Here is a 14,966-nt window from a genome sequence, read left to right on the forward strand (position 1 = left end):
CCAACATGATAGTGATAGTGTATATGGATGTCTAATTGTTCCTTCTCTTCTCTCCTCTTCAGATATTGATGAGTGTGCGGACGGCTTTGTTGAGTGTGATAGTAAATCCACTTGTGTCAACTTGCCCGGCTGGTACCACTGTGAGTGTCGTGATGGCTACCATGACAACGGCTTGTTTTCCGCCAGTGGGGAATCATGTGTAGGTGAGTGGTCCACCGTTGCTTTCTTCTTTACGCAAATTAAAACAATAATGGTGAAAAAGTTTATTTTTTTATTCTGATTTTAGGATTGCAACATGGATAAGTCAGTGGAATCACGTTTTGTATAGAACACAAATGTCACTTGTGAATGTATCACGTGGAAAACATTGTGGTATTTCATGAATCTTTCATGTCATGAAGAAATTATTTGGTTTTCCATTTATACAAAATTTACATTTTTAAATGTGTCTTTGCCACTTGGACGTAAAATGTAACTAAAATTAGGTTTAAATTCTGGTTCATATCTTTTAGCATGTCAAGAATACCTTTATTGCATCTTATAGCTCCATAATGCCCCATTAACGGAAAACACCCCATACATTTTCCACTGAATGTCCCCCTTTTACATCTCAGTCCCATCCCAGATTTAAAGGTCTTTTGATTTCTAGCTTCAGTATTGCGGCGTTCAAGAAAAAAGCCCTGAAAATAGTGCTTTTTAATTTAAAGCAGAACTTCGTTGAAATAGGTGTTCCAGCCACCATGAGAAACTAAGCTTTTGTTTTATAAGATGTGTCGTTATGCTGCTGTAAGTAATGGTGTGATTGGATAGGTATGTCATTATCAGTGTGTTTTCCTCCCAAAACGTCAGCTTGCTTTTTGCAGCCTGCTCATTTTCTGGAACGTTCTCTCTGATACAGCCTGTCAGGAGAAGTGTCAGCTGTCAAAATGGAAACCCTCAATCTACAGCAACATCGAAGCCTTGCCTGTAACAATAGTGCTAGCGCTGCTCAACTCGTTGACCCCATCTTGGCTGTCAGTTTGAGTTGGGAGAGGCAGAAGAAAAAAAGCAAATTAAAGGCACTCTCAATAAACCGAACCTGTCCGGACTTCACAAAGCGAAGTTATTATTTTGCCAAAAGTAGGTTTCTGGGTTACATTACAGTTGTATACTGTATGTTTCTCCGAGATCTGAAAAATGTTTTATCGCTACAATTTACAGCACCCGTAAGCTGCAGCTTACGGGTGCAGAGAGCAGGTCTTTGTCTTGCTCAAGAGGACAAAGATGTGGGTGCTCATTACTATATTCATTACATTACGTACTTCGAAACCAGTCTGTGACAGAACATGCTCCTTTACCTTGTCACCATGTTACTAAAGCAAATATAACGGGGCTTGTAATTAAAAAAAAAATCCCATTTCCACAAGCCATGCATAAACTGTGTTGCCTGCACTGAGCATATGTATGATATCATCTTTTTGTGCTCCCTGCAGATATTAATGAATGCAAGACAGGGAGGAACACCTGTGCCAATGACACAGTGTGCTTCAACCTGGACGGAGGCTACGACTGCCGGTGCCCTCACGGGCACAACTGCAGCGGCGACTGTATCCATGACAACAAGGTCAAGCACAGTGGGCAGATCTGGGTGCTGGACAGCGATAGGTGCTCTGTGTGCTCCTGCCAGGTAAGAAACACAGAGTGCACAGAGAGAGACGAGATAGACAGAGAAAAGCCAAAGCAGAGGTAGATAGATTGAGTGAAACAGAAACAGACAGAGATAGACAAGTAGAAGGATGGATAAGATCCAAAAAGATGTAGAGGCAGATAGAAAAAGAGGAAATATGTCCAGTGCCATAGATAGTTGAGTGATGATGTTTCCTCTCTCTGTTACTGCATGTGCACCCAACTGGTCTATGATTAAATTTTCTGTTCTTTGGTTATTCTCTCTCCGCTTAAGTGTCTACTAAACAAAAAATAACAAAGCAACTGTAAACCTGTTCTTCCCTTCCTGTGATGACGTCTCCCACAGTGCCAGTCAGCAACAAATGTCACCTTGTTTTGTCATGTTACCATACTGCTCCCCTTGAACCAGTCAGTGAATTTTTTATTTTTTTTTAATTAGACATGACGTGACGGTGCATTAAGTACCAATGTCATGCCACCTTTGGGTAACTAGTATTATGACCAGTGTTGGTCATCTTACTTTAAAAAAGTAATTAGTTACAGTTACAAATTACTTCTCCCAAAAAGTAATTGAGTTAGTAACTCAGTTACCAAATTATAATAGTAATTAGTTACTCAGCAAAGTAACTGTGAAGTTATTTTTTATGTTCTATAACGCTTTTACATTCTATAACATCTTTAACGTCAAATATGTTTATATTAACTGATTGAAGAATAAAAACACTATATACAGTATTTTAGAACATTTGGTATTTATTTGAACTCAACAGATTGCAGCCTGCCATATGATATGCATAGAAATAAAAACCAATAAATAAATAAAAGTCTTTTTTCCTGGGCATAGTGTGCATGTTACATAAACATTCTTGCCTTTAATTTCAATGAGCGAGAAGTAGTGCCGGTACTTCCAGTTCAAGAACCTTTGAATTTCCCTGGCTCGTCGCCATTGTCGCTGTTTTGTGTTTAGTGGTAGTCAGAGCGTGCAGTGAGACAGCGTGAGCAGGGCATCCGCCCACCCAGCCAATCATCATCGCATTTGCAACGGTGTCATAATTCCCACCCCTGCTCTCTCCAGGCAGCTGATGTGTAGCCAAAGCCTGAAACCTCGCGCTTCATTCAACCAAATTGTAGTAACGTGCCACTTTACATTCTCAGTAATGATATCAGTTATACTTGAACGCCATTACTCCCAACACCCACATTTATGACAGTTAAGTAAATTGTTGCGGTGCATTTACTATATTTCTCTAATTAAACAATGGGTGATGAGTTGCTGGTGGGAGGTATAAGGGGTCACTCGTAGTGATGAACCCAGAGAGAAATATTATCAATTTTGCAGTCACTGTGGCACTTAGCAGCTGAAGAGCAGATATTTCTATTAGGAGTTGGTGGAGACCAAAACAGAGCTAAAAGGAGACTGAATATTGTTCTTCAACAGATCACCAGAAACATGTCTCCAAATACAAGTTAATAAAATGTCAGTGTTGTGTTTATAGCGTGTTTCTGCTGCTCCCAAATAGCCACAAAACAACAGTTATTGCAGGTTTAAAGTAAAGAATAAGAAATGAAGATCATTCAGTTAATTTTACTGAAATCATAAGCACCAAAGCATTATTCATGATCTTAGTGCTCATGCTATTGAAAAAAAAGAAGAAAAAAAGGACTAAATGATGACGCTTCCCTACCTGTAGGCTGTCCTAAACGCTCAATCCCTGTCCATTCCTGGTTTTATCTATATTCCTCTAGTCCATAAGTGTCCACAAATCAAAATGATAACAAGGGTTTTTCGAAATAATGAATCCAGGTTATGAATATTGTCCTGTAGACAATGCTAATTGTCTGCTAACTATCTGCTAACTTCATTTGCCGATCTCGTTCTAATAATATAAAATTATTAATAAGATAAGATAGTTCTCCTAGCCCTGCACCGTGTTGCTGGGTATGTTTGTTTTCTTCAAGTTGCCGCCTACACAATGAAACTATCTCCACCTTTTTCTGTTTAGTTTTCAACCCAGGATGCAAAATTACGAATCCCACTATGGCCACGCCAAGACCCGCCCTACGAAGCAGCTTGATTGGTTGGGGTTAGGCATTTCACCTTGAGGGGTTAAGGTTAGGATAGCCGATTGGTCAGGGGATAGGACCTGTACAAATGGGGTTACATTACCTTGCGTTCTCATGGACGCCTGGCCAATAAATGCTATTGAAGGGCGGGTCTTGGCGTGGCCATAGTGGGATTTGTAATATCCAAGGGGGTAAGCGTCTGTCAACAACCCGTAGGTCCTATGGCACCATTTTGATGCTACCAAACGATCACCCGACGTTAGCATCCCATTGACTAGCATTCATTTTGACGTCACTTTGACAGCAAATAACTTTACATCTGAAGCGTTTAAAGACTGTATTTGTCCATTGTTTATTTATAAAGAAACGCGACAATGTGTAAAAGGCACGTCACATTTACGTTGTCTCTCTCAGTTGGAGGCTGCGCAGTTAAGGCTCAGCGCTCACCGGAAAAGTGCTTCTAATATTCTTCACTGGTCTCCGTCCAGAGCAACGGGATCTGTTGATCCAGTTTATATACTGCCTATGGTAATATCGCCCCCAGGATAGCCCCTGAAATCCAGCAAGCGCTCCCACTGTGGAGTGTCAATACGCTGCGTCATCTCTCTGAGCAGCCATGTTAGAAAAAGCTGTCATTGCATATCAACACATCAATCATGACAGTTGTAGCCAAACACATTCAGTTTCCAATGGTATATAGCATGATAGGAACATCCAATGGGAGCCAGTCCAAATGAATGGGCAACAGAGCTAAGTTCCGCCTCCCAGAGCCAGCAGGCGCATACATGTGATTTATGAGAAAAAATATGTTCAGCAGTGTTTGAATGAATGTAAAAAGGTTTTGTAAGTCATTTTAAGTCTTTAGTATGTTTTTTTCTAATAGCATAGAAGTGAGTAAAAGCATTTAGCAACATTTGGTCACTTGGAGAGGTTTTGGCACACCAGTGACACCTGTAATACCAAGTACTGAAAACTCCCTAGGTCCCATTAGGTTAGGACTAGAGTTCTGAAACTTTATACAGGTGTTGTTGACAATGTAGAAGGTATGTGTTGTGTTCTGCATAGTGTGGCACAAAGTATGTTTTATTTTTTTCAAAAATTACGTTTTTTTAGACTGGAACAAAATAACTATTTTTAACCATGTTTGGTTCAACATACACTACTGCTGTAGTGTATGTTGTTTTAATCACATGCTAACCAAGCACATTTCCATAAACTAAAATAATTTAGGTTTCAAATGAAGCCTCATACAGGCATTTTGTCCTTGCAGTTCTTCCGTTATAAGCTTTTCCTTTGGGAAGGGGAAAAAATCAAGCAAAAGAGGTGGATTTTAACAGAAACGAGGAAACGCGTAGCCATGGAAAGAGACTAAAAGTGAGTGCCGACTGCCGATGGAAACACTGGTACCATAACCCTGATGTGACAGTGCTGTTGACAATGACAGTGATGCTGTTGTGATGAGTAATTTCATTAAAGTGCATGAACTATATGTGGTGATTTTTAAAGGCCTGCCAGAGTGACTCAGGCTTTTGATGTAGTTGCTTTGAGTGATTTCTGACACCACAGTGACAAGGCATCTGGGAACACTTTGTCCGTTAAAACTTATTCTATCATCCTAAACACATTTTCTCTCAAAGATTATCAGGTCACGGACCAGTCATACTTTGCATTTCAGCGTTTCATTCAACCTAATGCCAAGCGTCTGGCAGTAGTGGAAGGTGATTATAGTGGATTAGTGTCGGTAGTGAATGATCAAGCAGCAAATTATTCATTTGATTACAAAGGACCAGGGCAGAAATGGCTTCTTAATTAAATGAGTCATATTAATTGATTTGAGAGATTGAAGAGCTGCCTGTCAAAATGAGTTGTATTGAGCTATTGAAGAAGCAGAGGAGTAAACATGTTATTGTTTTGGAGTTAGACAGACACAGCTGGATATTAGAGGGAGAGCTGTGACTAACTGATGGGTGAAACCAAGGTCAAAAATCACAGAGAAGACAAAGACTGGGATATGCAATATGCAAATTGTTCTTAGAGCACCAGATGGGTGGGGTTTTACCGCATGAGTGTGTCTGTCAGTGGGGAAGCTAGTCTCTAAAACATTTCAAAATTTTATTTAATTGGTGGAAACTCCAGGTATCCCAGAATGGCCTAGGTGGCCCAGAATCCTAAATGAGGTGAAAATAAAGAAAAACTATGCAGAGCTGAAATTATTATTTGGGCTTTGGAGAACCTGCATGTTTAAATGTCATTTTTATTTGTCATGCACGTAGTAAATTTGTATTTTCATTAATACTCATTTTGATATAAAAAAATATAACAGACTAACAATAAAAAAAAAAAAAAAAAACACAAAGTAAGTCACAAGATCAGAATGAAACAATAATGACATCATCATCATCATAATTAAAATTGCCAATAAGAATCCTAAGACTGGGAGCCTAGAGGTTAAGGCAGCAACTATGAACAGCAACGTCCCTGGTTCATGTCTCATGTCATTCCCCATTTAAGTCGCTGAAGTCTCTAGTGGTGTGTGTGTGTGTGTGTGTGTGTGTGTGTGTGTGTGTGTGTGTGTATACAGTATATATATATATATATATATACAGGTATATTCTTTTTTATTTTTTATGGGCATTTTTACTTAGACAATTAGGTAAACTATTAATCGATTAAAAAAAAAGTTGCCAGTTCATTATCTGTGGGTCAACTAATTGATTAATTGTTTAATCGACTAATTGTTTTCATGCGTCTGGAACTAAAATTACTTTATTTATTTCCTTTATGGCTCAGACAGTTGCACATTAAAGTGGCAGCACCAGATGTATGTAGAGAGAAGTATGTGACAAATGTAATGAGTAGAATTCAAACCCCCAGCAGTTCTTGTATGTGGAAGGCAACTTAAATCACTGAGACAACTAGACAGCCAAGTAGCACTTCTTCAAGCACCAAACCGATGAACAGGAACTCCTAAAGAACCATTGAGTCTCTGTATTCATGAAATACGTTTCACTCCAGTGTGTCTTTCCCAAAGTACGAGCTGAGACTGAATAGCCATAAAATACAGCTTCAAATCAGTTGCTAGGCTGCACAGCCTTTATTGCAATATTTATTATCAACATACATGTTTAATGATCCCATCACACAACTGGCCTTGTCTTTGCATGCATGTATACGTGTGCTCATGTGATATATGTTGCATGTGCTCTCTGCTCAGGCTGGCCAAGTGATGTGCCGCAGGATGGTTTGCGACTGCGACAACCCCAACGCCGACCTGTTCTGCTGCCCCGAGTGCGACCCTCGACTGAGCAGCCAGTGTCTGCACCAGAACGGCCTGCTCACCTACGGCAGCGGGGACACATGGGTGGAAAACTGCCAGCAGTGCCAGTGCCTGGTGAGTAGGGCTGGATAAATAAACCGCCGCATGTTTATAAAACTTACATTGCAGAGGTTTAGTCCATGCTTTTATCAGAAGCAAATTACGCTGACAATAAAAGCAACATAAGCTTTCATTGCTGTGCTACAGTGCGCAAGAAATGGAACAAATACTCCAGTCTCCATGGAAATGCTCACAAATGAGAGAGGTGCTATGTAAAGAAAGTCAAGGAGAGAAGTTTTGTGGCAAGAGACGGGGACTGATTAAGAGGCGACTAGGAAGGTTGTAGAAAGGAGAAAATAAAGATTGCTTTTCCACTCATGAAAGAAGAAAGGAAGTGAGTGTTTAGTGAGGTTTTAAAGAATTCAATGGACCCCTGTACTGTTGTCTGCTATGATGGAATTATACATTTTTATTAAAGGATACTTCCAAGGTTGAGAGAATAGTAGAACATGTGTGTGCCTGGAGAGTGGGAGTTGTAACACTGTGTGTCATTTGTGTGTGCTTTGAGAAGGCTGTGTTGATTGATGAGTATTTGCAGCATGTGTGTGTTGTGGTGTTGAGTGTCCTCTATTGTACATGCAGTCCTATTTCTCATACAGAACAAAAAAAAACATTGTGTTCGTCATATAAATCTTTCACAGTAAGACACTATTTTCTTTGCGGTCACGTCTTCTGCTGTGTCGACCTTTTCCAAGGTTTACACAATGCTGCTGTTCAAACAACAGGGAAGCAAGTGTTTCCCAATAAACCTGACAAAAACTATAAATCCTTCTACCTGTGATGCCCCCTCACCACACAGCCAAATGCATATTAAATGCAAATGTCATCCTTTACATTCCACCTCACTGTCTTGTCTCACCCACACTCAGCTGTACCACACACCCACACCAGTGTCACTCCTTCTGTTCAGTGACTCACAAATCATCTTCACTGTGTGGATCTCAGACAAGCACTTTAAAACTCCTTTTTCTTCTTTTTTCCCCTCCCTTTTGTTGCTTTTAAAGATCAGCCATACGTGTAGCTAATATAAGTTGGCTCCAGTCTGACAGATTTATGGTCTGAGTAGCAACAGCAATGCCATTTCCTCCCTCCGCCCGCCACTGTAATGCCCGGACCTGAGGGTTGCTTTTTGGATTTCTTACAGCGAGCCATTATAGGTGAGCTTGAAAATCACTGCTCAGCTGAGAGGCAGCTGGGAAGCACAGTCGGATGAAAATGGGTTTGCACGGCTTCACTCTCGCTGAGGCAGTGCTCACTGTAGGCACTTATATATGTTGACAGAAACAGACAAACGTATTTTGAGAATGCAGGTATGCCAGTCTCAGCAGCAGAGCATACAACCACACACATACATTATACAAACATGAGTATGTACATATTGTAGTATACACACACACACACACACACACACACATACTCCATGTTTGAAAATGTAGTCACACCTTTCACCACAACACATGTTCATGCTTTCATACATCCATGCATACACACAGTCAGACATAAAACACACTCACTTTAAGATGTACAGAAACATACACAGCAAAGCAAAGGACCACCAGCCATACAGTATAAAGAACAGCACTTGAAAGGGCGGGGGAGAAGGCTGCTGAGCGATACCGTACGGGGCCCTAGTAGCGTGACAGGGACGTGAAATGAACCTTGAATACTGGTACACTTAGCAGAGCCATGGCTGTCCAGGCTCAGCAGGGGCCTTAAAATACACAGTGACAGCAGCCAGATGGGCAAATCATTCTCCCAAGACCAAGATGTGAATCCTTCTCCTCTACCCGTGCAATCATTTGAAATCAAGAATGTGGCCTTTGCAGAATGTGAACACATGGGCCACTTGATGATGTGATTTGCTATCTTGTTAAATCACCAGGAGATCAAAGAAGCCAATTCCTTTGCCATAGGTCGCGTTTCAGGTCGAGGCAAATAAAACGGAGAGCGTGATTACTGCCGGCTGATTCCCAGGCAAATAGAAATGTCACTAGTTTTAATCTCCAGGAGGGATTTTGTAACATGCAGTGTTATCCTTACATCTGTCTATGTAAAAGCAAAAAGATTAAATTACAGTGAGATACCATGACCACTGAATGCATAGCCAGATTAAAATAATAACCTTCTGAAATATCACAAAGAAATAAAAAAGGCTTCAGGTTTAGGTTGATCAAGTTTCTATGGCACAACGCTCTGTGTGAAAGGCAAAGAAAAGCTGATTGTATAGCAAATCTCTTTCTCCTTTGGATCATAGGCCACATCTGCATGAACAGACAAAGATGACAGTGTCCCTTTTCGCAGTGTGGGACGGATACCTGAGGCTACATTCAATCCCTCCCTCTGGCTATGAGCAAAGAGTGCCACTCGGGGGGATTTCCCACTTCAAATATTTACACACTACACGGAGGCAGGGAGTGGGCATTAACACTGCGTGAGCCTCTGCTTTATAGCCAGCCTAATTCCCAAAAATGCTGAGCCAGATGATTTTCACTGATATTAAATATCCCCAGTGGGACACTTGCATCAAGCCAGTTGTAACTTAATGTGTGTGCATGCCTTTTGTGTCTGTGTGTGTGTGCTTAAACATATACAGCCCATATTTCATGTCCAGAGTAGGTGTGAAGCTGAAATGTTCATGGATGGCAGTGTAAGCAGAAGTGGGTCAGGCCAGAGTGATGTAGTGAACAGTAGGTAGGATGTGTAAAGTTGGCCAACATATATGACCCGTTTTCTCAGAATGGCAGCAGGAGGAATCCAATAAGGCTCTCTGTGCCGAAGGTTTGCTGGGAGATTAATATGGGAACAACAATGAGAGAGGGGGACTAGAACAAGTCAATTAAAAAGCTTGAGGATTTTGTATAAACTAAAAAAATAATAATTGCTGACTGTGTTGGAAGATTGCTCTGCTCATCTATATTTTCTCAGTACCTTAACTTTTTTTTTTTTTCATCAAGTGGAGAAGCTCCCTGTAGAATGCAAATACACAGAGTCAGGAGAAATATGTATATTTGCATGAATAACTTGATTAGGGCTGGAAAATGCAATAGTGCGTTTGCTGCTGTCTGTCGATCTATCTCAAATGTTCTCTCTCTGCCTCTACAGCAGGGGCAGGTGGACTGCTGGCCTCTGCCATGCCCGCCCGTGGACTGTGAGTTTACCGTGGTGCCTGAGGGCGAGTGCTGTCCCCGCTGTGTCACCGACCCCTGCCAGGCCGACACTATCCGCAACGACATCACCAAGACGTGCACGGACGAGCACAGCATCTCACGCTTCAGTGGCTCCTCCTGGATTAAACATGGCACAGAGTGCACACTGTGCCAGTGCAAGGTAAGGTGCCAGCCCCGCCGGTATCCTCCGAACAGCAAAATAAAGTTTGTCTACTTCAGTGGCAGACAAGACACCAAAGAAAAATGGTTTGGAAATTGAGAACCCTCTGTTCTTTATCAGAAAAAGAAGAGTACACTGTGGCCCAGACTGTGTATCGTGGAGGCAATTTGTGCATCTTTAACAGCTCATGGCTGTATTTATTACACGTAGTGGTAAATATGTCTGTCGGTGTTTATGCAGCTGATTCTGATCCACACACAAACCTTTGGCACATAGGAAAGACACATTTCTCCAAATTTTAAAAAGCAGTAGGCTAATAAAAAATGGCCACAAATGGAGGAGGAGGATAATGAAATGAGTAACTCTCAATCTATTATGTAAACCAAAATGCACACAGTTCCATGTGATAGTGGTTGCCTTGAGAGAGAAAATCTAATATTCATACTCCAAGAATGTACTTTTTTGTTCAAAAGCACAATATAGAGTATATAAGATGGGATGTTTGAGATTTGAGAACTTCGCTTTCAATTGTCTTCTGTTTGATATTATTAGGCACCAATTTATAGGCGGTGTATTAACAAGAATACAATAGTTCATTTGTTTGTTTGTTCATGTTGTTTTTTTTGGGCAGGGGAGAAGGGGGGGATGTGCATATTCATTATCTTGCAGAGAGTTACATAAGAAGATTGATACTTCTATATCTGTCTGCTAAATATGAAGTTTCAGCTAACTGCCATTTAGCTTAAATTAGCATAGAGACTGGAAACAGCTAGCCTGGCTCTGTACAAAGTACAAAATCTGCCTGCCAGCACCTCTAAAGCTAACCTCTACCCTTACTGACCCTTACCTTATTCCTCCCTCCGTTTTCACGGACCTCATTAAATCGCAGTCTGCCCGAATTCAGTCTACACGATCTGTACCACTCTGTGGTAAACGGGGTATCCCCAGACACTGTTTCTGATCTCAAACCTTTTAAAAGTCTGGATGCTAACCAGTTCTTTGTAGCTGGCTGGGTTACAGGGATGCAATGCTACGCTAATGGCGGGGGGAGGTACCTCATAATGGCAAAGATAAGACATCAATCTAGGGTTTATTTTGTATTAACACCTATTCTTTACTTAAGTAAAGATTTATATAACACGTAGTCTATGTTTTTAGAGGACATGGTTGGTCGTGGCTACCCACGTACCGTTGTTCACTGGCTGAGCCAATGCAACTTTCTAATGAATGCCTGCATGCATCCCAGCTCTGGGAAATGCAGTCATTCACATTCATCACACGTTAATCCATGCAGTAAATCACGGAGTGTCTATGATCAGTAGTAACCACACATAATATAACATCTAGCCATCTTCTTATCTTATCTTGTGCTGAACTATTTCTTGAAGTGACCACTGTGACAAAACTCCTTTTTGCAGTCTTATGCTAAACTAAGATAGCCAGCTGTGGCTTCATATTTAATGCACAAATATAAGAATGTTTCCATTGTTCAGCAAGAAAGCAATAAGTGTATTTCCCAACATGTTGAACTATCCCTTTAATACAAATTAACTGAAGCCTTGGAATAAGAGAAACCCACACTATGAAAACATCTGTCAGCCCCTCAACACCTGGCTTCTGGCTCAGCTACAGCAGGGAATCACAGCCTGGTGTTCACAAGCACTCATGTTTGCACACGCAGCACTTACAATGTATAGAGTCTTAGATATTCTACTGAAAAATACTGAGACAAACTCGCATAATTGGTTTGAGTAAATCAGATGGAGAAAGCTGCTCTCCACAAGTTTTTGTGGCACAGAACAATCACTGGGTAAGTGAACTATGTTGGCGACTATCCTCTTCATAAACAATTATGAGCATTATTTGTTTTGCCCCAGCTTTAGGACTTATCCACAAAGATCTCCCTTGCCTGAGTTTCTAGGATGGAATATTTTCTCTCTGCTTGTCTGACAATGAAAACAAATCTTTCTGAAATGATGGCAGCCATTTTAAACAGACTGATAAACTGATAAATATTTAAAGTATTTTTCTGCTAACTTTTAAAATAATGTCAAAGACATAAGGCAAATTAAAGTAATAATTGGTGCGCGCCAAGTGATGCTCCTATGGCGCACAACAGTATTTTGGTAAAAGGTTGTTATTTATATTTAGGTACTAGGCAAGCACACATTTGTATGCTTTATAGATAGCCCCATTAATGTTATATAACGTTACATAAAGCAGGAAGGTTACTGTTGGGTGCTTGCTGCTGCTTTCGTCATTTGTTTGGCAGTAGAACACCGGTAAAGTCAGCAGCTGCTTGTCAAGAAATGTTTGGCCAGCATCCAAAATAAGAACGCTGCTAAAAACAGGCTCAATATGGATTTTTTTTTAAATCTATTTATTTGTTTAGCATAATTAGAATTAATAATTTGTTTCTTAAATAAATATTGTCCTCTGGGGGAAAAAAGCCTCCTCTTTTTTTTCTTTAAGCTCTCTCCAAACAGGTACTGCAGCTGAAGAAAAAACAGCGTTGGTTGCTGGGTCCTCATTTGACGGTCCAATATCAAACCAAAGTCTGAGTAGGGGCGTCAAAGCAGTTTGACACGCCTCAAAAAACTTTGGGCCGTGTTTGGCCATTTGCAACAATAGGTGTACTTCAAAACGCATGCATCTAGGCCTTTACATTGCATTTAAATACATGAATGAGTAATACATTTTTTTGAACAGTGCTGCTTTCAGTACAGTCAGTTTTAGAGAGTTCTTTTGGTCAGTTTGGGGATTTCGCACATACAGTGCTGTGCCTGCAAACCTTTAGAGATCCAGGGAGTTTATCAGTCCCCTTAGTTTAAAGCGAAATTACACATTTGTATTCTCAGTAGAATAACTTCACCTTGGATCAGTTGCTGCCAAAATGACACAGAGGAATTCTAAATGCCAAACTGAATCGGTATGCTGCAGCATCGCCGGCACCTGAAAATATTAACTGTTGAGCTTCAAAATGACGAGTTTAAAGTGTGACGATAATCCACTCGTTGTTTCTTTGCCTTCTCTCTCCTCTCCTCTCCTCTCCAGAATGGACACATCTGTTGCTCAGTGGACCCCATGTGCCTTTAGTCCTGGCAGATCTGAAGGCACCTGTACAGTGTTCTCCATGTAAAAAAAAAGTAACACCACCCCTATGTCTCCCCACTGTCCCCCTCACAGGCGTGGGTCAGATAGTGTTTGTTAAGATTTGTTTTTGCCTGCTAAACCAGATGGATGGGGGTTATTAATCAGGATAACTCATACAATGTCACATTGTCCAATACAAACGATTGCTTAAATGTAACCTTCAGGTACTTTCTGCAGATTGCTTGCTCTTATTGTATGTTCTATATGGTAAACCCCAGCCAACTGGTGCCTCATGCACATTGAGCTTTAACATTGTTCAAATACTGTGTGACCCACGTCTGCCTCCTCAACTCCTCTTTATACCAAATGCAAACCTATATCATACCAAACAGATGACAGACTACAGTTTCCTAAAACCCACTCTCTTTATTCTGTCTCACCACTTAAGAGTGAACCTTTAAGGATCACTGTTCCCCACTCAGAATCATTGCTACATGAATCTGTAACATATTAATATTACTGGCATGACTGTGCTTGATGTCCAAACATTTTTGCTGATTTCTAAATTCTCAGTTATGATGATATCTTAGATAGAGTAAAGGCAGTTAGCATAAGGTTCTGTTGCCACATTTATGAATTGTCTATATTATGTGGTGCATTGTAGCTTTTTGTTCCATTTCTCTTATTTGTAATTTTTTCCCCCAAGCTTGTTATTGTGTAATAGTGAAATAAAAGTATTTCCATTTACATTTAATTCATGTCTTTGGCTTATGTATGAGTGTGATGTTTCTGTATTCATTTTGTTTGAAGACATCTCTCAGTTGCAACAGTCCTGCCATAAATCCTACCTTGATGAAGATGATGTTCGTGTAAGTGTTTCGGTAAGTGTTTTTAGGGGGACCGAAGTGGGAAAAGTGCTTTAGTGTTGCTTTAAATTAGAGTAACATCACTCATTTAATTGACTATATATGAATATTTGGTACTGTAATACAATTTTTATCAGGTGCAGGGTATTTTTTTCTATGGCCTCCCTTATAACGGTTAAGTTGCAAATACTAGATTTATTAAAGGTTAATACAAAATTTATAAACACTTCAATCAATCAACATTATTTATATTGCAATTTACAGCAACCAGCAGGTATCCAAAGTGCTTTACATCAGGAACAAAGAATAAAACAACATATGCAATAAAAATATTTTTTTATGAAGAACAAACATATTAACCCTTAACAATGCCAACGTCTTTGTTAAAGATAACCTCATTTCAAAGTTCATTATTGACCTAGCAAACAACGACAAAATGATCTCACCTCATCTTCATTTTGCTTACTTGGCATGCAATTGTAAATTTTTAAGTGGCCCTTGAGGTGAGAATTTTTTGTCAACACCTTATTCATTTTGTTCAATCACCCACCTTGTATAATAGGGGAATACATTTA

The 14,966-nt window shown here is 40.2% G+C and overlaps 1 protein-coding gene across 2 annotated transcripts in view; it reads left to right on the top strand.

Moving 5' to 3' along the window:
- The window catches only part of nell2a (neural EGFL like 2a), a 92,046-nt gene extending 77,767 nt beyond the window's left edge, over positions 1-14,279 (top strand). For both annotated transcript variants that reach the window (XM_028585065.1, XM_028585064.1), the window contains exons 16-20: positions 63-203; positions 1,473-1,666; positions 6,944-7,120; positions 10,208-10,432; positions 13,487-14,279. In XM_028585065.1, coding sequence (XP_028440866.1) covers positions 63-203; positions 1,473-1,666; positions 6,944-7,120; positions 10,208-10,432; positions 13,487-13,528 — 779 coding nt within the window. In that variant the 3' untranslated portion in view covers positions 13,529-14,279. The remainder of the gene's footprint in view (positions 1-62; positions 204-1,472; positions 1,667-6,943; positions 7,121-10,207; positions 10,433-13,486) is intronic.
- Positions 14,280-14,966: the final 687 nt, after the last annotated feature.

Source organism: Perca flavescens, chromosome 8 (genome assembly GCF_004354835.1).
Source record: "Perca flavescens isolate YP-PL-M2 chromosome 8, PFLA_1.0, whole genome shotgun sequence".
In the NCBI taxonomy this organism is placed as follows: Eukaryota; Metazoa; Chordata; class Actinopteri; order Perciformes; family Percidae; genus Perca; species Perca flavescens.